This window comes from Aquarana catesbeiana, linkage group LG13 (genome assembly GCF_042186555.1).
Source record: "Aquarana catesbeiana isolate 2022-GZ linkage group LG13, ASM4218655v1, whole genome shotgun sequence".
Taxonomy (NCBI): domain Eukaryota; kingdom Metazoa; phylum Chordata; class Amphibia; order Anura; family Ranidae; genus Aquarana; species Aquarana catesbeiana.
This window is the reverse complement of record NC_133336.1, coordinates 142539580-142560254: the sequence shown is the minus strand read 5'-3', so window position 1 is coordinate 142560254 and position 20675 is coordinate 142539580. Positions and strand designations below refer to the sequence as shown.

General features: G+C 43.2%; 1 protein-coding gene across 3 annotated transcripts in view; it reads left to right on the top strand.

Moving 5' to 3' along the window:
* The window catches only part of VPS18 (VPS18 core subunit of CORVET and HOPS complexes), a 215181-nt gene extending 196464 nt beyond the window's left edge, over positions 1-18717 (top strand). For all 3 annotated transcript variants that reach the window (XM_073610191.1, XM_073610190.1, XM_073610192.1), the window contains one exon: positions 546-18717. In XM_073610191.1, coding sequence (XP_073466292.1) covers positions 546-1274 — 729 coding nt within the window. In that variant the 3' untranslated portion in view covers positions 1275-18717. The remainder of the gene's footprint in view (positions 1-545) is intronic.
* The last annotated feature ends 1958 nt before the right edge of the window (positions 18718-20675 follow it).

Sequence of the window (20675 nt, the reverse complement as noted above, 5' to 3'; positions counted from 1 at the left end):
ATGGAATCCATTAAAGCGGGTTGTAAACCCACTTTAAAACAATAAAACACCTGCAAGACAACATAACGAGCGAGTATGCATAGCATACTCGCTCATTATGTAATACTCACCTGAAATCGAAGCCCCCGCTGCGGTACCCGTACACGGCACCGGCCGGCGACATAACTCCCGGGGAGCCGCCGGTAAGGTATGTGCCATTGTTTGTTTGCTTCAGTGCGCATGTGCCGATGACATCGGCAAATACAGGGAATGTTTCCTAAACCGTGCAGGTTTAGGAGATATCCTGGGTAGCTACAGGTAAGCCTTACCTGTAACAAAAAGTGGTCTTATGAGGGTTTACAACCACTTTAATGCTCAAATGTTTGTACGTAAACATGTGCAATATGCAGCTTTTACCCTTTTTTTTTTTTTTTTAATCAATTTTTCTCCTAACAGGAGAAAAGATCTTCAGAGGGGCTAAACTGACATACGCCCTGTGTGCATGAGGCCTAAATGTTGATCTTTTTCATAGCAGTAATACATATTTTTTTTCTTAATACTTATAGGTGGATGTGGACCTAGCAAAGTCTTGTGCAGATTTACCAGCAGATGATGAGGAACTAAAGAAGAAATTGTGGCTTAAAATCGCTCGTCATGTGGTGCAGGAAGAGAAAGATGTGAAGAAGGCCATGGTTTGTCTGTCTAGCTGTAATCTTCTCAAAATAGAAGATATTCTTCCATTCTTCCCTGACTTTGTGACCATTGACCACTTCAAGGAAGCCATATGCAGTTCACTTCAAGCTTACAACCAGCATATAGAAGAGCTAAAGCAAGAGATGGAAGATGCTACACTGAGTGCAAAACGTATTCGGGAAGACATGCAGGAGATGAGGAACAAGTATAGCTCTGTTGATCCGCAAGATAAGTGCACTTCTTGTGATTTTCCACTATTGAATCGCCCATTCTATCTCTTCCTTTGTGGTCACATGTTCCATTATGACTGCCTCATGCAGTTAGTTTTCCCCAATCTTCCTGCTTACAAGCAGATCAAATTAGAAGACTTGCAGAAGAAATTAGGAGCCGCAGCACAGCCTTCCAAAAGCTGCTCCCATGCAAAGGATGAAGACAGTATAAGTCTGGGCAAGAGACAACCAAGCCGTGAGCAGATCAAGGCAGACATTGATAACATTGTGGCAGCTGAGTGTCCCTATTGTGGTGAACTTATGATTCGATCGATTGACAAAGCATTCATAGATCCACAAAAATATAAAGAAGAGATGCTCAGCTGGCTGTAGAATTTTTGTTTTCTTAGGTTTTTCATAAAATAGCCCTAACAAGGGCCAGGTTACTTGTGCCCAGGATTTAATCATCAATCCTGTGAGTACACATGTGCCAAGTTTTTGATCACCAATCCCTTGAATTTATGAATTAGACTCATCACTGTTGTATCCAGTGGTCCTATAGTCTGATCTTTAATAGACTGCTTGCTCATGACTCAAAATCATTATTGGATGTTTTATCATGTTTTGCATCTCACCATCATTTGAGTATTAGTCATGTATTCTGTTAATTGAAAATACTGTATGATAAAATAATGCACAGTTTTTACTTGTTTAAAATAACTTCATAAATCTAATACTAAATATATATATATATATATATATATATATATATATATATATATATATATATATATATATTATATTCCATGTGCTTGCCTTGACTTAGTATCTTTATTAAAAAAAAATCCTCCCCGGGGCATCATTTTTTCATGACTAGGAATCTATTAACCCTTTAACCCCTTCCCGCCCAGGCCTGACTTGCTTTGTAATTGGTGTTTGTATGCCTGGGGGGAAGGAAGGATCAGCTGATCACATGACCACTGTGATTGGCTGTCAGTGTGGTCACATTTATGGGAGCTGGTCTCACTCACTCCTGATCAATAATACAGAATGAGAGCTGTCTTTGACAGATTGGTCATTGTGCTGGGAGTGCGTTCTCAGCAGAGAAAACTCTGTGGCCATAAATGCATATGTGCGGCATGTGGGTGTCTAAAGCCCGCCTTCTTTGTTGTCACACACATGCGTTATGTGGGCAGCAAGTACTAATTTAACCTAAATGCCAGTTGTCGCTAAAACCATTTGTTGGCCATTCCCTAAAGTTTAAAAATTGAAACTTGCATTTCATAGGCTTTTCAGCCTACTATAAAGCCCCACTGTGTGATAAATCTGTCTTCACTAGGCTGGCAGGAACGTGTGTGTGTGTTTGCTTATACAGTGCATTCATAACGTATTGACATGTATGTTCATTTTTTTGTTCTCATTAGCTCTTTTGCTGTCGGAGCCATTTTTTGCATTTTTTTTTTTTTTTGTGCACATGTTTTAACCACTTGTCATCCGGGCCAATTTTGGCACTCCGCTCCTACATGTAAAAATCCAAATTTTTTTGCTAGAAAATTACTCAGAACCTCCAAATGTTATATATGTTTTTTTTTTTTTTTTTTTGCAGAGACCCTAAGGAATAAATTGTTGGTCGTTGCAACTTTTTGTCACATGGTATTTGCACAGCAATTTCATGAGTAAAAAAAAAACCCCTAAAGTTAGCCCATTTTTTTGTAGAACGTGAAAGATGTTATGCCAGGTAAATAGATGCCTAACATGTCACTCTTTAAAATTGCGCACACTCGTGAAATGGCGCCAAACTTTCGTACTTAAATCTCCATAGGCAACAATTTAATTTTTTTTTTTTTTTTTTTTTACAGGTTACCTGTTTAGAGTTAGAGGAGGTCGTGGGATAGAATTGTTGACTCGCTCTAACGTTCACGGCGATACCTCGCTTGTGGACTGAACACGTTTTACATATGTAGGTGCTATGTACATATGTGATCACTTCTGCGTGCAAGCACGCGGGGACGGGGCACTTAGCTTTTTTTTTTTTTTTTTGATCACTTTTATTCCTATTACAAGAAATGTAAACTTCCCTTGTAATAGGAATAGGGCATGACGGGTCCTCTTTATGGAGAGATGTGGGGTCAAGAGGACCCCACATCACCTCCAGGCTGGAAAGCTTGAGATTAAAAAAAAAATTCATGGCTTTCCAGCTAAGTACACGGCATTATTTACAACTGCCAGGCCGGACTTAATGTCATAACATCACAGCCGGGCCTCTGAGTCATAGAGACTGCATGTGACCATCTGATCACCGGTATTCTCTATGGTGAACTTCCACCTAATTCCTTCTCTGGCTCACCGCTCTTGCGGGAGGGGGGACATATCCCCTTCCGCCACCTGTAAGAACAATCAAGTGGCTGAACAGCCTGCAGCCATCTTTCAGATATCCCCACTCAAAGCCCAGGACATCATATGACGTACCTTGGGTGGCAAGTGGATAAAAAAAATAATTTTAGGCCTAAAAGATTGCATAAACCCTCAAAACGTGTTTTCTAAAAGCAGACACCCTAGAGAATAAAGAAAGTTTTTCATGCTTTTACTTCAAAGATCTAGGAAGCACAAATTTTGAGTATAAATGCAAGTTAATTTTAGGGCACACCATGAATTACCCAATTTTTTGGTAAAATATAAAAGATGAGATTGCACCGAGTAAACGGATACCCAACATGTCAAATTTAAATTTGCGTGCGCACGTGTAATGGGGAAAAACTTGAGTACTGTATTTTCTATAGGGGACACTTTAAAAGCCCCCTATAGGTCATCAGTTTAGCAATATGGAGCAGGTCTGGTGCTAGAAATATTGCTTTCACTCCGGGCACGGCGATATGTAACCTGTATCGCGATCTATGTTTTTAATGTGCGGGTGCCCCCGTCACTTGTGTTTCATTCATACGTGTGTAAATAGGGGGGGAGTGGAATTTGTTGACTTACATTTTTTACAGTGGAAGGTAGGTGCAGCGCTTAGAACCAAAAAGATCAGATTCTAAAATCCAATTTATATATTAAGTCCATATCAAAGCATTCCCAATCCTGCTTCAAATATAAATTGGAAAGCAGCAATCAATATGGATAAAGAGGAGTGTCCAGAAAGGATCCTGTCCTTCACCTGTTCACACACTGCCTCTTACCCCTCAATGTTGGACCCTTACCAAGGAAGGTCAGACAAGCATGAAACACACGTGACGGGGGCAAAATGGTCCTGGGATGGTGTCACTGGAGTTGAATCACCTAGCTCCTTCTAATTAGATGTTCCTCCACTGCCCATGATATCCTTAATACTCCCATAAAGGTATGGAGGGATAAAAGGGCATATCATAGTGTAGTACATCGAATAAAATGTATTGTTTAAAAAGTAGTACCCTCACCTGGTATCAAATCTGGCATCAATGCAAAAGAAACTGAAGTTTCCAACCATGAAAATGGCCTCCGGGATCCAGTACACAATAACATCACACGTCGCGACTCCTCCCTATGCGTTTCATCAGGGGCATGGTCAGCGCACGACATCGCGCTGTGTATAAGATGGGGGGGTGCGGTGGCTATGGCATTAGTTGCCTTCCACAAACAGGAAGAGGAGAGGATACTCCTCCTGCACTAATAGCATATGTATGACCTGTGCAGTCCAAACACAGGAAGTTGAACCAGTGAGCCTCCCAATTCAAGAGCAGCAAGCAGTAACATATATTAAAAGATCACAAAAAGTAATAATAGTAAAAAGAGAAAAAAATGCTATTTTGTGTATCTTAAAATCAAATAAGAATGTTGTAATCATTCTCATTACTAATTCTATAAACAGAAGGATAAGAAAACGTATCTGGATAGCTATACCTAACGCACAGCAATTCAATAATGAAAAAAATATACAAAATAAGTAAAAATTACAGAAATGAGATAAAATATAAATAAAATGCACATGAAAAAATAATAAATCAACGGTTACTGATGAACGCATTTACGTCCCATTCGACATTCAGTCCGAATGGGACACAGGTTTTTTGGCCTCACTTTCTCTGACAACATTGCTCCCTCTCCAACTACTAGTAAACCTATATGTGCCTAAAAACAGAGTACCATTTGGATTCTTATTGTGATGTGAAGCAACTCCAGTGACCCCATCCCAGGATCATTTTGAACACACTTGTCTGACCTTCCTTAGGGGGTTCACATTGAGGGGTATGAGGCAGTGTGAACGGATGATAGTTGTGACGGGAGTCACTTTGGGCGGGGGGCCCATGGAACCCAGAATCCCTTGGAGAGGTTGGAAAACTTTTGTTTCAGCTCCCCAGGCACTGCTTATGTTTAAGTCACCCTGTGTCTATTAAGGGCATAAGGTGACTGAGAAAAATGACGGACAGCTGTTTAATGGACAATGAGAAGGTGGTTACTTAAAGGGGTTGTAAACCCTTGTGTTTTTTCACCTTAATGCATCCGATGCATTAAGGTGAAAAAACACCTGGCAGTGACTGGCCCCCTGTTTTACTTACCTGACTGAGCCCTGTATTTCTGTCAAAGGAGACGTGCTCTCCCTCTCTCCACGGGATTCCAGCTCTTGATTGGAAAGATAGCAGCGCGGCCATTGGCTCCCGCTGTTGTCAATCAAATCCAATGATGCAGGGGGCGGGGCCGAGTCCGGCATTCGTGTCTATGCAAATGCTGGACTCTGGAGCACGCCCACAAGGTAAACTCCCCCACCCAGGATAGCGCTTCCCCTAGGGGGTTATCTGATGCGGGGAGGAGCCACGAAAGCCACCAGGGGACCCCAGAAGTCGAGGTTTGGGGCCACTCTGTGCAAAACGAGCTGCACAGTGGAGGTAAGTATGTTGTTTAAAGAAAAAAAAAAAAAAAAACGAGCCTTTGCAATCACTTTGAAATGGAACAGTAATATTTATCCACAATATCTCCCAGGATATATATATATATATAAAGACTATTGCTGGTTTGTTTGATTCTGAACTCGACATGTTAATTGAAAGAGCTGATCACAAGCCTCTAAAGCTGTGTAGGAGCCAGACAGCCTACTTCTGCTATAGTCTGTTGCCTACTAGGCTGAAGAGGGGAGAGATCACTGTTTGTATTGTTAATTGTAATTAGGTCTTCTGCTATTGCTTGAAGGTTTGCTGTGTTTACGCTTATAATAATGTGTATTGTCTGCAGTTAGCTTGAAGTCAGCAAGGCTGGTCTGCAATGTGACATCTGAGTCATCCATGTGGTAAATTGAGGGATTAGCCATGAGTTAGCTGTACCTCGTTGGCCAAACCATTATGTCATGATTTGGGTTATTGTGTATGTGAGGGACTGACATACTTCTCAAAAGTCTAAAAGGCTGTATTCTTGTCCAATAAATCATTCCATGTTCAAGCTGTGTAACTGAGCTAGTCTCGCTTGGTTCTTCCTTACAATAGATGGGCTGTAATATTGGATATTGGAGAGAGATGGTTGTTGATCTTTCAAAGCTGAGAGGAGCTTGAAGCTGGAAGGACCCCTGTTACCTATGACTTGAGCCTGCTGGATGGTTACAATTCTGTGGATCATGTTCTCTTTTTCTATCCATGAGGGGCCTATCCCTGGGGAATATTGTCTCCCCTTTCCATCTAAGGTTGGGTTTGTCCACCCCAGCTCCCGGGACTGATGTTGATTCTGGTCGGCCTTCCGGCCCTCCATGCCTGCACCCAGTCTCATTGGCATTCCTACATCTACCCCATACTTGCGCCTGAAGAGTGGCACTCGCCACAAAACGCGTCGAGCCAAAAGATGCCTTTTTGCTTATATTTTGCAACACCATCAATTACCATACATACCAATTGGATTGTACCAATGAACTAGAGATAGTTTTTTACTAGGGAGACACATTTTTATGAAAATTGGTTCTATACAATGTGTACAATATGAACTCATTATGTTACTAGTAAATTATAACACTATTATTATTGTCATATTTTATATATCATAATGAACTCTGTTCTATATAATGTTTGAATTATGAACTTACTATGTCAATATTTTATCATGGTATTACTATTATTGTTATAATTTTTTTTTTATATCAATAAACCAATGACTGCCAATTGGTGTTTTGCAGTGCTGTCATGGAATGTCCATAGTTCCAATATACTTAGTACCGCTCATCTTCATCTATATAGTGTTATCTCCTGGGGTGTATGCTTCATATAAAGTCCCACCTTCCTTCCTTTTTATCAATATTGGATATCTGATGTTCAGCCTGGAGGAGGCTGTATACTGACGGAAGCACTCGAGCAGAGCGTGGGACGTTCCGTTACATTGGTGGCAAGCAGTGGGAAGCTTCCTGCAGTCTGGGACATCCAAACCTCCACTGGGATCCAAGGTCTGGATAGCAGAAGAGGAGAGATGCAGATACCAGCCGCCATGGAAGAGGGATTCGAAAAGGAGGTTATGAGAGATGCAGATACAGCACAGAGGACCAGTATCAGAGCAGGCCCTGATGGGATGGTATGATTCTCTGCTGCAAACTCTGGAAGGAAATGCCCGTGAGCAGTGCCACCAGGGAAAAATTCTTTCCTCCATCCAGGAAAGGTACTGGCCGAAGTATGGATTGTCGGTGCTGTTTTTGGGAGAAAAACCACCCAAGGAGCAGACAGCTAAGCAGGCTGGTCTGGGCAGAGATGTGGCTGGATGTGAGCTACAGAGCCCTCCAGTGGCATATATCCCAAGCATGCCCTTGGATAGCGGATGGCAGTCCAACGGAAGGCTTTGGCTACGGCGGCCTGGGACTGTTGTATGTGAAGCTGTCAGGGGGCCATAAATTGGGAGTTATTTGGAGTGGCGTTTGGACAAAATCATGGATTTCAGCAAAGAGCTACTGAACGTCTCGAAGTGCACTGGACACTGGAAGATATAGTTTCTAGCCCTTCAGGAATGGGAGCTGGATATCGCCTGCAGACGGCTGCTAGACTCTGCTCAGCGCCAGGGCTGGGCTCCCTTTGCCTGGGACTATCCAGAAGTACCAGCCGACAGCTCTGAAATCCTGACTGAAGAGTCGGCAATGTGGCATAGTAACAGTTTGCTTTGCCCACCTTCACCCGCAGCTATGGACGCAGAGGTCTTATGGCAGATGCAACAAGTGCTGACTGACCTTGACGATCCTGTTTCTGGGTGAGATGATCTTGGATGGAGAAATGTCTGTTCAGCAGCCGGATGAGGATACGGGAGATGGAGCGGTCGGCTCATCTCTCCAGCCACAAATTACAGATTATGGACCCAATGGGTTTTTCATTGGAGGATGTTACAGATTATGCATCACCTGCTCAAGTGCTGGCACTGGGCCCAAGTGTCACCAGCCCGTGCCCTGGATTTTCAGCAATTAGAGACTAGTGATTTAATCAACTTCTCTGTAGAGGATGAACCACCTAGCAAACCCCCAACAGAAGTACTGGCAGCAGGACAGAGTACTGCAGACCCCTGCTCCACACCCGTGGCAGTTTCAGGGGCCTGAGGTGAGAAGGTGATGGTTCCTCTTCCCCAGTGGATTTCAGAGATGCAGGGAGGGTAAGCAGCCACATTCCCCCTCCCCAACAAGGGTTTGTGCACCTGGGAGACAATACCAGAGAAAGGGAGTTCCAGTAGCAGATGGCGCCCCAGAATTATGACACCAACCCAGCTGAAGCGCTGGCAACCGGACAGGGGGTCCAAGACCTCTTCCTCACACCTGCAGCAGTTCTGGAGGCCCAGAGTGAGGAGGTGGCGGTCACTCCCGAGCTTCAGATCAGTATCTAAGGAGAGAATGCAATCGGCGCCTCACAACTGCAGCTTGATCTGGTATTGGTGGATGGGCCTGCGGTCTCTATTAACAGAAAACCAGCAGACGTGCTGGCAACAGGGCAGAGTGCTACCAACCTCTTCCCAGCAACAGTGGCATTCCAGGGAGCTTGGGCAGTCGGCCTCCCTCCCCAACAGTTAGCCAGCGCAGATGATGAGGGGTCCCCAGAAGAAGCGCTGGCAAAAGGGCAGAGTGCTGCTGGCCTCTACCCTCAACTGAGGATGGATTTCCTGTGAAATTGGATGGGACTTCAGTCTCCACTTGTATACCCCAGGGATGCTGGGCAGTCAGCCCAGATCCCCAACAGCATGACTGAGTGAGCCCAGCCACCCTGTCTTCTCTCCAGCAGCTGAAGTGATTCCAGGGGGAAGGAAGGACCAGTTCACCCCCCCCCCCCAGCAGCGGGTATGTTCTACAAGAGAGGCAGAGGTTGGCTGGGCGAGTAATGCTCTGTTTGGAACAATTTGTTTGGGGTACTGCGTTAGTGCAGACATTGGGGGACTGGAACTACGGACTAACTTTGGAGTCAACCTGTCTGGGGTCTCCCTCTGTGTTAGTCTGCTGCTGCCGAAAGGGGAGAGATGTGATTGCGTGGGGAGCCCATGGAACCCAAAATTCCTTGAAGAGGTTGGGAAACCTTTTGTTTTAGCTCCCCATGCAACTCCTATGTCTAAGTTACCCTGTGTCTATTAAGGGCATAGAGTGACTGAGAAAAATAGACAGCTGTTTGATAATGAGAGGGTGGTTATTTAAAATGAAACAGTAATATATTTGTCCACAATCTCTCCCAGGATATATATATAAAGACTATTGCTGGTTTGTTCAATTCTGAACTCGACATGTTAATTGAAAGAGCTGATCACAGGACTCTAGAGCTGTGTAGGAGCTGGACAGTCTACTCCTAATATAGTTGGTTGCCTACTAGGCTGAGGAGGGGGGAGATCACTGTTTGTATTGTTAATTGTAATTAGGTCTTCTGCTATTGTTTGAAGGTTTGCTGTGTTTACGCTTATGGTAATGTGTATTGTCTGCAGTTATCTTGAAGTCAGCAAGGCTGGTCTGCAATGTGACATCCGAGTCATTCAGGTGGTTATTTAAATAATGTGATAGGATTAGCGATGAGTCAGCTGTACCTCGTTAGCTAAACCATTGTGTGATGTTTTGGGTAGATATTTGGGTTATTGTGTATGCGAGGAACTGACATACTTCTGAAATGTATAAAAGGCTGTATTCTTGTCCAATAAATCATTCCATGTTCAAGCTGTGTCACTGAGCTAGTCTCGCCTAGTTTTTAGTTACAATATATGGGCTGTAATATCTGATGTTCAGACTGGAAGAGGAGGCTGTATGCTGACAGAAGCACTCAAGCTGTGTGGGACGTTCCGTTACAATGGTGATGGCTCCTTTCTGGACATTCCTTCTCTTTATATTGATTGCTACTTTCCAATTTATATTTGAAGCAGGTTTGGGAATGCATTTATTTGGACTGATCAATATGTAAATTGGACTTTATAATCCTGATCTTTTTGGTTCTAATCGCTGCACCTTTGGTACACTATTTTTTTTTAGGGCTAGTTTACACTTGCTTTGGACAGGCTTTGTTAAAGCTCTCTAAATGCCAGTCAAAGCCCCTGTCGCTAAATAAAATGGTTAGCTTACAGTCATGTTTACACCTTGCGTTTGCTTTTGCTTTGCTTCACTTCAGAACTTTATACCCCATGTCGCTTTAGTGGTGCTTCAAAGCCTTCATAGAACTCTGACTTTGAGAGGCTTTAATTAAGCTTTAGCTTCACTTTGTTTTGGAGAAATTGCAGGTATGAGATATCCACACACACGCAGGCCATCTGTCATGCTTCAAAAGAGCATCGCCAAAGCTCCACCAAAAGCTTTACTGAAGCATCAAAAATGCATCATAAAAGCATGTTGAAGCGGTAGGCGCTTTAATGTGTGGGGAAGCCAAAGCAAGTGTAAATGAGCCTTTATGCTGTTCCAGCATATACAGTATCTCACAAAAGTGAGTACACTCCTCACATTTTTGTCAATATTTTATTATATCTTTTCATGTGGAAACACTGAAGAAATGAAACTTTGCTACAATGTAAAGTAGTGAGAGTACAGCTTGTATAACAGTGTAAATTTGCTGTCCCCTCAAAATAACACACAGCCATTAATGTCTAAACTGCTGGCAACAAAACGTGAGTACACCCCTAAGTGAAAATGTCCAAATTGGGTCAAATTAGCCATTTTCACTCACCGGTGTCATGTGACTCGTTAGTGTTACAAGGTCTCAGGTGTGAATGGGGAGCAGGTGTGTTTAAATTTGGTGTTATCACTCTCACTCTCTCATACTGGTCATTGGAAGTTCAACATTGCACCTCATGGTAAAGAACTCTGAGGATCTGAAAAAAGAATTGTTGCTCTACATAAAGATGACCAAGGCTATAAGAAGATTGCCAAGACTGTGAAGCTGAGCTGCAGCACGGTGGCCAAGACCATACAGCGGTTTAACAGGACAGGTTCCACTCAGAACAGGGCTCGCCATGGTCGACCAAAGAAGTTGAGTGCACGTGCTCAGCATCATATCCAGAGGTTGTCTTTAGGAAATAGAGGTATGAGTGCTGCCAGCATTGCTGCAGAGGTTGAAGGGGTGGGGGGTCAGCCTGTCAGTGCTCAGACCATACGCCGCACACTGCATCAGATTGTTTTGCATGACTGTCGTCCCGGAAGGAAGCCTTGTCTAAAGATGATAAACAAGAAAGCCTGCAAACAGTTTGAAGACAAGCAGACTAAGCACACGGATTACTGGAACCATGTCCTGTGGAATTAAGATAAACCTATTTGGTTCAGATGGTGTCAAGCCTGTGTGGCAGCAACCAGGTGAGAAGTACAAAGACAAGTGTGTCTTGTCTACAGTCAAGCATGGTGGTGTGAGTGTCATGGTCTGGGGCTGCATGAGTGCTGCCGGCACTGGGGAGCTACAGGTTATTGAGGGAACCATGAATGCCAACATGTATTGTGACATACTGAAGCAGAGCATGATCCACTCCCTTTGGAGACTGGGCTGCAGGGCAGTATTCCAACAGGATGACCCCAAACACACCTCCAAGATGACCACTGCCTTGCTAAAGAAGCTGAGGGTAAAGGTGATGGACTGGCCAAGCATGTCTCCAGACCTAAACCCTATTTAGCATCTGTGGGGTATCCTCAAACGGAAGGTGGAGGAGCTCAAGGTCTCTAACATCAACCAGATGTGGTCACATGGAGGAGTGGAAGAGGACTCCAGTGGCAACCTGTGAAGCTCTGGTGAACTCCATGCCCAAGAGGATTAAGGCAGTGCTGGAAAATAATGGTGGCCACACAAAATATTGACACTTTGGGCCCAATTTGGACATTTTCACAGGGGGTATACTCACTTTTGTTGCTAGCGGTTTAGACATTAATGGCTGTGTGTTGAGTTATTTTTAGGGGACAGCAAATTTACACGGTTATACAAACTGTACACTCACTACTTTTTAAATTGTAGCAAAGTTTCATTTCTTCAGTGTTGTCACATGAAAAAATACAATAAATTTTTTGCAAAAATGTGAGGGGTGTGTTCACTTTTGTGAGATACTGTATGTGCTAGCAGATTTTGTATTTTTTATTTAACTTAGCACAGCCTATCTTGTATTGTTAATTTTTTTACAATTTCAAAAACAAATGTTTTTTTTTTTTTTATTGAACTTTTTTTTTTTTTCACATAGGGGACAAAAAGTCCCCTATGTGATCATTTTTAGGTGATAGGTTCTCTTTATCCACTTTAATGACCCATACACACGATCCGAATATCGTACAAAAACGGTTGTCAAAGGAAGGATCATACGATTTTCGGATCGCGTGTACATTTATTTCGACAGCCGATCACGACCGTTCCTCCCATCTTATTCGATTGGGCATGCACACAAATTTTCCTCGCACGATTCCAGATCATACAATTTTCGCTTAGTCAGTATAGTTGTCGTCCGAAAATTCAATACAAATACATTACAACAGTGGTCATCAACCCTGTCCTCAGTGTCCACTAACAGGCCAGGTTTGCAAGATAAAAACACCCTAGATAATAAAATGGCGGTCGTTGCAATACTTTGTCACACCGTATTTGTGCAGCGGTCTTACAAGCTACTTTTTTGAAAAAAATACACTTTTTTTTTTATAAGACAACAGTAACGTTAGCCCATCTTTTTTTTTTATACTGTGAAAGATGTTACGCTGAGTAAATATATATTGCGTGTATGTATGTATATATATGTGTGTGTGTGTGTATGTATATATATATATATATATATATATACTTTTTATTATTAATATTTTGTTTTTGTTTTTTTTTTTTTTTTTTTTACACTGTTCTTTAAAAAAAAAAAATGGTGTCACTTTTATTCCTGTTTATAAGGAATTTAAAAAGATTGATATTTACACTAAAATGCAATAAAAAAAGTCGTTTGAAAAAAAAAAATCCCTTTAAGAGCTAAGTGACGTTTTGACGTCGCTTCTGCCCTGCAATTGTAGAGCCAAGCAGGGGCCATCTTCCCCTCACTCAGCTCCAAACCTAACACTGAAGAGGACGCGATTGCTGCTGCCGGCGGCTCCGGTAAGCGTCGGAGGACACTGGGGAGGGGGGCCCCCCTCTTCTGCCCCCGATAAAAGTGATCTTGCGCAGCAGAGACCACTTTTATCTGAAAACGGTCCGCCCGCTGAAGAAGTGGATAGCGGGGTTATGGCAGCAGCTAGCTGCCATAACAACAATATCCCACTTCAAAGTACCGCCATATAATGGCGGGCGGTCCGTAAGTGGTTAATGAGATCTCCAGGGTCTAAAAGTCCACTTTTATGCTCCACTGGATGTAATGCAATAGAGATTGCATTGCATTCCATCCTTTGCTGGCTAGGGAAACTGAGGGAGGGGCGGAAGTGACATCAAATGCATCGCTTTCGGGTCACAAACAAGAAGGTGTGTTTGCTCAGCTACCAACCCCCCCCCCCCCTCCTACCTGATGGCACTCGCTATGTCAGCCCCAGGCCCACAGATGGGCAAGCGAAGCCCGGGGGTATGAAAGCAATCCGGTGCTACTGGAGGCCCCCGGACTGCTTTCATCTGACAGGCAGCTGTGTGCTTGTCAGATTTACACACAATCCTGATGATTGTCTGCAAAATCCCCTACCATTACGTTGCCCTGCAGCGACAGGTTTATTAACGCTCAATACCAATATCAATAAGTGAGAACAGAATTTTAGAAACGTGTGTGTGTGTGTGATATATATATATATATATATATATATATATATATATATATATATATATATATATATATATATGTGTGTGTGTGTATATATAAATAAAAACTGAAATCCCACATGTAGTTAGGTATTCAGCCCCTTTACTTTTGTTGAAGCACCTTTTGGCAGCAATTACAGCCTAGGATCTTATTGGGTATGAAGCAACAAGCTTTGCACACCTGTATTGGGGAATTTTCTGCCATTCATAGCCTCTCAAGCTCAGTCAGATTGGATGGGGACTGTTGGACAGCCATTTTCAGGTCTCTCCACAGATGTTCAATAGGGTTCAAGTCAGGGCTCTTGCTGTGCCACATCCTAGGACAGTCAGAGTTGTCCCTAAGCCCCTCCTGTGTTGTCTTGGCTGTGTGCTTAGGATCATTGTCATGTTGGAAGGTGAACCTTTGGCCCAGTCTGAGATCCTGAGTGCTTTGGAACAGGTTTTTGTTTATCTCTTTTTACTTTGCTCCATTCAGCTTTCCCTCAACCCTGACTAGTCTCCCAGTCCCTGCTGCTGAAAAACACCACCACAACAGGGACATGCGGTAAGGTCAGTGGCTGGTGAGGCCCTGGCTAGTATCAGAGCCAGATACACACAGGTTATATACGCCGCGATTGTTAGAGCGATAATCCTAGCACTAGACCTCCTCTGTAACTCTAAACATGTAACTTGTAAAAAAATTTAAAGCGTCACCTATGAAAATTTATAAGTACTGAAGTTTGGCACCATTCCACTAGTTTGCGCAATTTTAAAGTATGATATGTTAGGTATCTATTTACTTGGCGTAACTTCTTTCACATTATACAAAAAAATCTGGCTAACGTTAATGTTTTTTTTTTTTTTTTATTATTCATTTTATTTATTCCCCCAAAAAAAGCCTTTAAAAAAATTGCTGCGCTAATACCATGTGACATAAAAAGCTGCAACGACCACCATTTTGTTCCCCAGGGTGTCTGCTAAAACAATATATATATAATGTTTTAGGGGTTCCGAATAATTTTCTAGCCAAAAAAAAAGATTTTTACATATAGGAGAGAAATGTCACAGAATTGGCCTGGGTGGCAAGGGTTTAATTAACATAAGTAATCTGTACTCTGCAGGTGGCTTAACGGACAAATTTACTGAAGTTTGAAGTTATAACTTCCAACCAGTAATTTCACAGTAAATGGATAATAAATTATTATGTTATAACAAATATATGATTTAGCTTGAATATAACAGTACCTTTTCAACATAATCAGTTTCTCCCTCGTAACCGTGTAAGAGAAACATGGGATTGTGGGTAAATATTATACCCATAAACACATGGTGTTTTTCCCTTGTAGTTAAGAGGGCTGGGCTGGAAGGGAGCATTTGTCTTCTATGACACTGCAGTGGGAGGCGTGCCTCCACTGCAGCATTTTTATTGGACAGCTGCGACCAATGGTACTTTACCATTGGTCCAAGACTCCAAGCTGTTCATTGAGCTCTGTGCCTCTGACAAGAAGTGAGAGGCACTGTGAGCCCAACCTCTTAGTCTGCTTCAAACAGAGTGCGTCAGCTTGTATTTAAAGTGGCCGCTCTGTATTTAGCTTCTGACAGGCTGCGCAAGGATCCCTATATCTCTGGAACCATACCCCCCAAATTTGGCATCTATGACCCCAGGTCGCTGAGCTATGACCCTCGAAGCTCCTCCTTTTTTTTTTTTTTTCCTTTCATGACAGGTGAGGACCTACCTGCCTCCCCTGACTGAACCCTGCTTCACTGTTGGGATGGTATTTGGCAGGTGATGAGTGATGCCTGGTTTCCTCCAAACATAATGTTCAGAATTGAGGCCAAGCAGTTCAATCTTGATTTCATCATACCAGAGAATCTTGTTCCTCACAGTCCTTTTAAGTGCTTTTTTGCAAACTCCAAGTGGGCTTTCATGTGTTTGCACCTGAGGGGAGGCTTCCGTCTAGCCACTGTGCCATAAAGCCCAGATAGGTAAAAGACTGCGGTGATTGTTCTGGAACTTTGTCCCATCTCCACACCGAATCTCTGGAGCTCGGTAAGAGTGACCATCAGGTTCTTGGTCACACTTCTCTCCCGATTGCTCAGTTTAGCCAGGCAACCAGCTCTTGGTAGAGTCCTGGTTGTGCCAAACTGCTTCCATTTGAGAATTATGGAGGCCACTGTGCTTTTGGGAACCTTCAGTGCAGCAGAATATATATATATATATATATAATATAATATAATTTAATTTGTAGCCTTCCCCAGATTTGAGACTTGCAATAATCCTGTCTCTGACCTCTGCAGGCAGTTTCTTTTTGACCTTGGTTTTTGCTCTGATACAGTATGCATTGTCAGTTGTGAAACCTTTTATAGAGAGGTGTGTGCCTTTTGAAATCAGGGCTAATCAATTTAATTTACCACAAGTAGACTCCAATCAAGGTGTAAAAATATCTCAGCAACGATGAAGAGAAATGAGAGGCACATGAGCTAAATTTCAAGTGTTGTTGCAAAGGCTCTGAATACTTATGCCAATGTGATATTTTAGTTTTTCCTTTTTCACACAGTTGCAAGCATTTCTACAATTATCTTTTCACTTTGTCTTTATGGGTTACTGAGTGTAGATTTAGGAAAAAAAAAAGTAAAGAGGGTCTGAATTCTTTATGAATACACTTGTAATTGCTAATCATATGAAAACGTTATTCTCCTAAGATCCTGCATCTTGTTCAGAGGCTCTCTTTAATTACCTGTCAAGGAGACTGGACACTAGTTTAGGTTCTCTAACTTCATCAGGGTAAACCCCCAATTCCCTCCATTCCCTGTGTTGTTCCAGCAGCTATGTTGCTGACTTAATCACATCACCATGGAAAAAAACGAGGGAGGGGGTACTAATAAATATATGCAGGAACTGTATATCTGTAACCTCTGCCCACTGTTCATCAGCACTGCCTATCCTACCCATTCTCTAGAGCAGTGATGGCGAACCTATGACACGTGTGCCACAGCTGGCACGCCAAGCCCCCTCTGTGGGCACGCAAGGAGAATTCCCCAGCCAGGCAGTCACTTGCACTGGCAGTGCATGCACTGAGGAGCTGGCTTCCATGCATCAGTGCCAGTGATGTTGGCAGGGGGGGGTGGGTAGCCAGTCCTCTCGTCCCATGTGAGATATTTAGGGGGGTGTAAAGTTCTTCCTCCACCGTCCAGAGGGTCTGTGCTGCAGCTTTTTGCCTTTCCCGGACCCCTACACCTCTGGTAAGGCATTCGGGCATTCCTCTCTGCAGGCACCCTTTTCCAGCTCCCCCTGCTTTAGGACTACTTTGGTTCAGTCTGTCCCTCTGGTTCAGCCTGTGGAACAGCAGAGGGGTAGGGGCGGTACTCGGAGCAGATCATCCATGGCCATGGGAGAGGTGCAGTAGCTGCTAGCTGACCTCCCGGAGGTGGGGATATCGAGGAGTGGCTGGAGGGCGGGGACTCCCACAATACTGCCCGGGGACAGCTGGACGATGAGGGAGTGGAGAGGTAAAGAGGAGGATGGATCCTCCAATCTACAATGTACTGTGTGTGAGGGGATGGGGATGTGAGTAGTGCAGGAAGTATGTGTCAGGTAGGTGAGTGCATGTGTCAGGTAGGTGGGTGTTATGGTCAGTGTATGTTGCACAGTGTATTCTGAGCACAATGCATTCCTGAACTGTATTCTGAACGAATCTGGCAGAATTGTACATTTTTGGTTCCTTAGGGCTCATTCAGAGGGATGATCAGTCCCATCATCTGTACAGAGCCGCTGGTAGGTTTAATTCTGTGTTGGCACTTTGAAAGAAATAAGTAGGTTTTGTGTCATGGTTTGGACACTGATGCCCCGTATACACGGTCGGACTTTTCAGCTACAAAAGTCCGACAGCCTGTCCGACAGACTTGCGGCGGACTTTCTAACGAACAGACTTGCCTACACACGATCACACAAAAGTCCGTCGAATTCTTACGTGATGACGTACACCGGACTAAAATAAGGAAGTTGATAGCCAGTAGCCAATAGCTGCCCTAGCGTGGGTTTTTGTCCGTCAGACTAGCATACAGACGAGCGGATTTTTCGACCGGACTCGAGTCCGTCGGAAAGATTTGAAGCATGTTTCAAATCTAAAGTCCGTCGGATTTGAGGCTGAAAAAGTCCGTTGAAAGTCCGGAGAAGCCCACACACGATCGGATTACCAGCCAGCTTTAGTCCGTCAGCGTCCGTTGGACTTTTGTAGACGAAAAGTCCGACCGTGTGTACGCGGCATTAGGCTCAAAAAGGTTCGCCATCACTGCTCTAGAGGCATGTAATGACTGCTAGTGCTGCAGATCTGGGGTCTGCACACATCATTCTACAAAGTTTTCTTTTCAGTGAAGCTGATCTGGCGTCTGTACATGTATATTTATTCAGCATGGTTTTTTTTTTGTTTTTTTTTTACATGTGTTGTTCATTTGGGGTCTATGTTTTTTCTACAAATATTTTTCCTGAGCTTTATTTACAAGTGCTTCTGATCTGGGCTCTCATACACTTCATCATTGTATATAGCAGCTGCATATCTGGGGTGAGATGTATTTCTTTTATTATAATATATTTTTAAAGTGGAACTTTAGTGAGTAAATTAGGTCATGCTAGATCACTTCATGCTGGCCCTTTTTGCAGTTATCGCTATGTAAAACATTAAAAGTGTCTATACTGATTAAAATTCAGTAATATGCTGTGTCGCCCTGCTCTGCACAATCCCAGTTACATAGTAGGTGAGGTCGAAAAAAGACACAAGTCCATCAAGTCCCACCTATGTGTGTGATTAGAAGTCAGTATTACTTTGTATATCCCTGTATGTTGTGGTCGTTCAGGTGCTTATCTAATAGTTTCTTGAAACTATCAATACCCCCCTGCTGACACCATCACCTGTGGAAGGGAATTCCACATCCCTGCCGCACTTACAGTAAAGAACCCGCTACGTAGTTTAAGGTTAAACCTCTTTTCTTCTAATTTTAATGAGTGGCCACATGTCTTGTTAAACACCCTTCTGCAAAAAAGTTTTATCTCTATTGTGGGGTCACCAGTATGGTATTTGTAAATTGAAATCATATCCCCTCTCAAGTGTCTCTTCTCCAGAGAGAATAAGTTCAGTGCTCGCAACCTTTCCTCATAACTAATATCCTCCATACCTTTTTTTTAGCTTAGTTGCCTTTCTTTGTACTCAATCCATTTCCAGTATATCCTTCCTGAGGACAGGTGCCCAGAACTGGACAGCATACTCTAGGTGTGGCCAGACCAGAGTCTTGTAGGGCGGGAGAATTATCGTTTTATCTCTGGAATTAATTCCCTTTTTAATGCATGCCAATATTCTGTTTGCTTTGTTAGCAACAGCTTGGCATTGCATGCCATTGCTGAGCCTATCATCTACCAGTACCCCTAGGTCCTTTTCCATCCTAGATTCCCCCAAAGGTTCTCCCCCTTTGTATAGATTGCATTCATATTTTTTCCACCCAAATGCATTATTTAAATTTTTTCTAGATTGAACCTAATTTGCCATGTAGTTGCCCACCCCATTAATTTGTTCAGATCTTTTTGCAAGGTTTCCACATCCTGCGGAGAAGTTATTGCCCTGCTTAGCTTAGTATGGTCTGCAAATACAGTGATTGAACTGTTTATCCCATCCTCCAGATCGTTTATGAACAAATTAAATAGGATTGGTCCCAGCACAGAACCCTGGGGGCCCCCACTACCCACGAAAAAAGTGGGATAATAATTGCCGCTCTCTGGATACAATGAATCTAGAACAAGGGGGGGGGGAGGAGGAACAATCGGGTATCTAATGGTAGTGGTTAGGCATATAAAGATACAAACAGTGTTAACCAGGGTATGTGAACAGTAATAAAAACAATATTAATAGCAATATAAACCAATTGTTAAAAGCAATATTGTTGGAAAATGTCCACAGAGGGCTGCCAGTTCAAAGTTAAGAATACACAAGAACTCTGGAATTGATGAGAGACAAAAAGAACAGCGCTCTCTAAGTGCAGTATGCAAGTTAATTTATTCAAGGAAATGGTTTAAAAACACTCACAAAAATAGATGAACAAAGGGCATGAAATGTCATCCGCTCCTGACGGCCGGGTGAGAGGGAGGAAGGTCCGGTATGGATGTGGCTGTGTTTTCCGATCCTGCGCCAGTCACACTGCTGGTTCACTGTGCTGTCCGGTGGATGGGAAGGGGATCGATTGTACACCACTCGCAGAAACGGCCGTCACTTCCGGTTCAGGTCAGCGGGAGGTGCTCACGTTCGGGACATGCGTGTCCCTTCCTCAGGCTTGAATGGCGGCCATCTTTGGTGGGGGCATGCTATACCCACACAATACACAGTCACGTGATGTGTTGTCATGGACACATTATACACAAGGGGAGGGGGATGAAGAAGGGGTGGGGGGGGAGTGGAGAAACTGAATAACAACCTAATGGGTGTGTGTGGCAGTTGATTGATGAGAATGAAGATGTATATGCAACAGAGGCGGAAGGACGGAGGATGTGAACTTAATGTATGTAAAATTGTATATAGGAAATTGTATATGAGAAAAGTATGCAATTAGATCGGTGAGGGGTGGATGCAGTGTAATACAGAAGATGTGATAAATAAAGATGAAAAATGAATAAGAT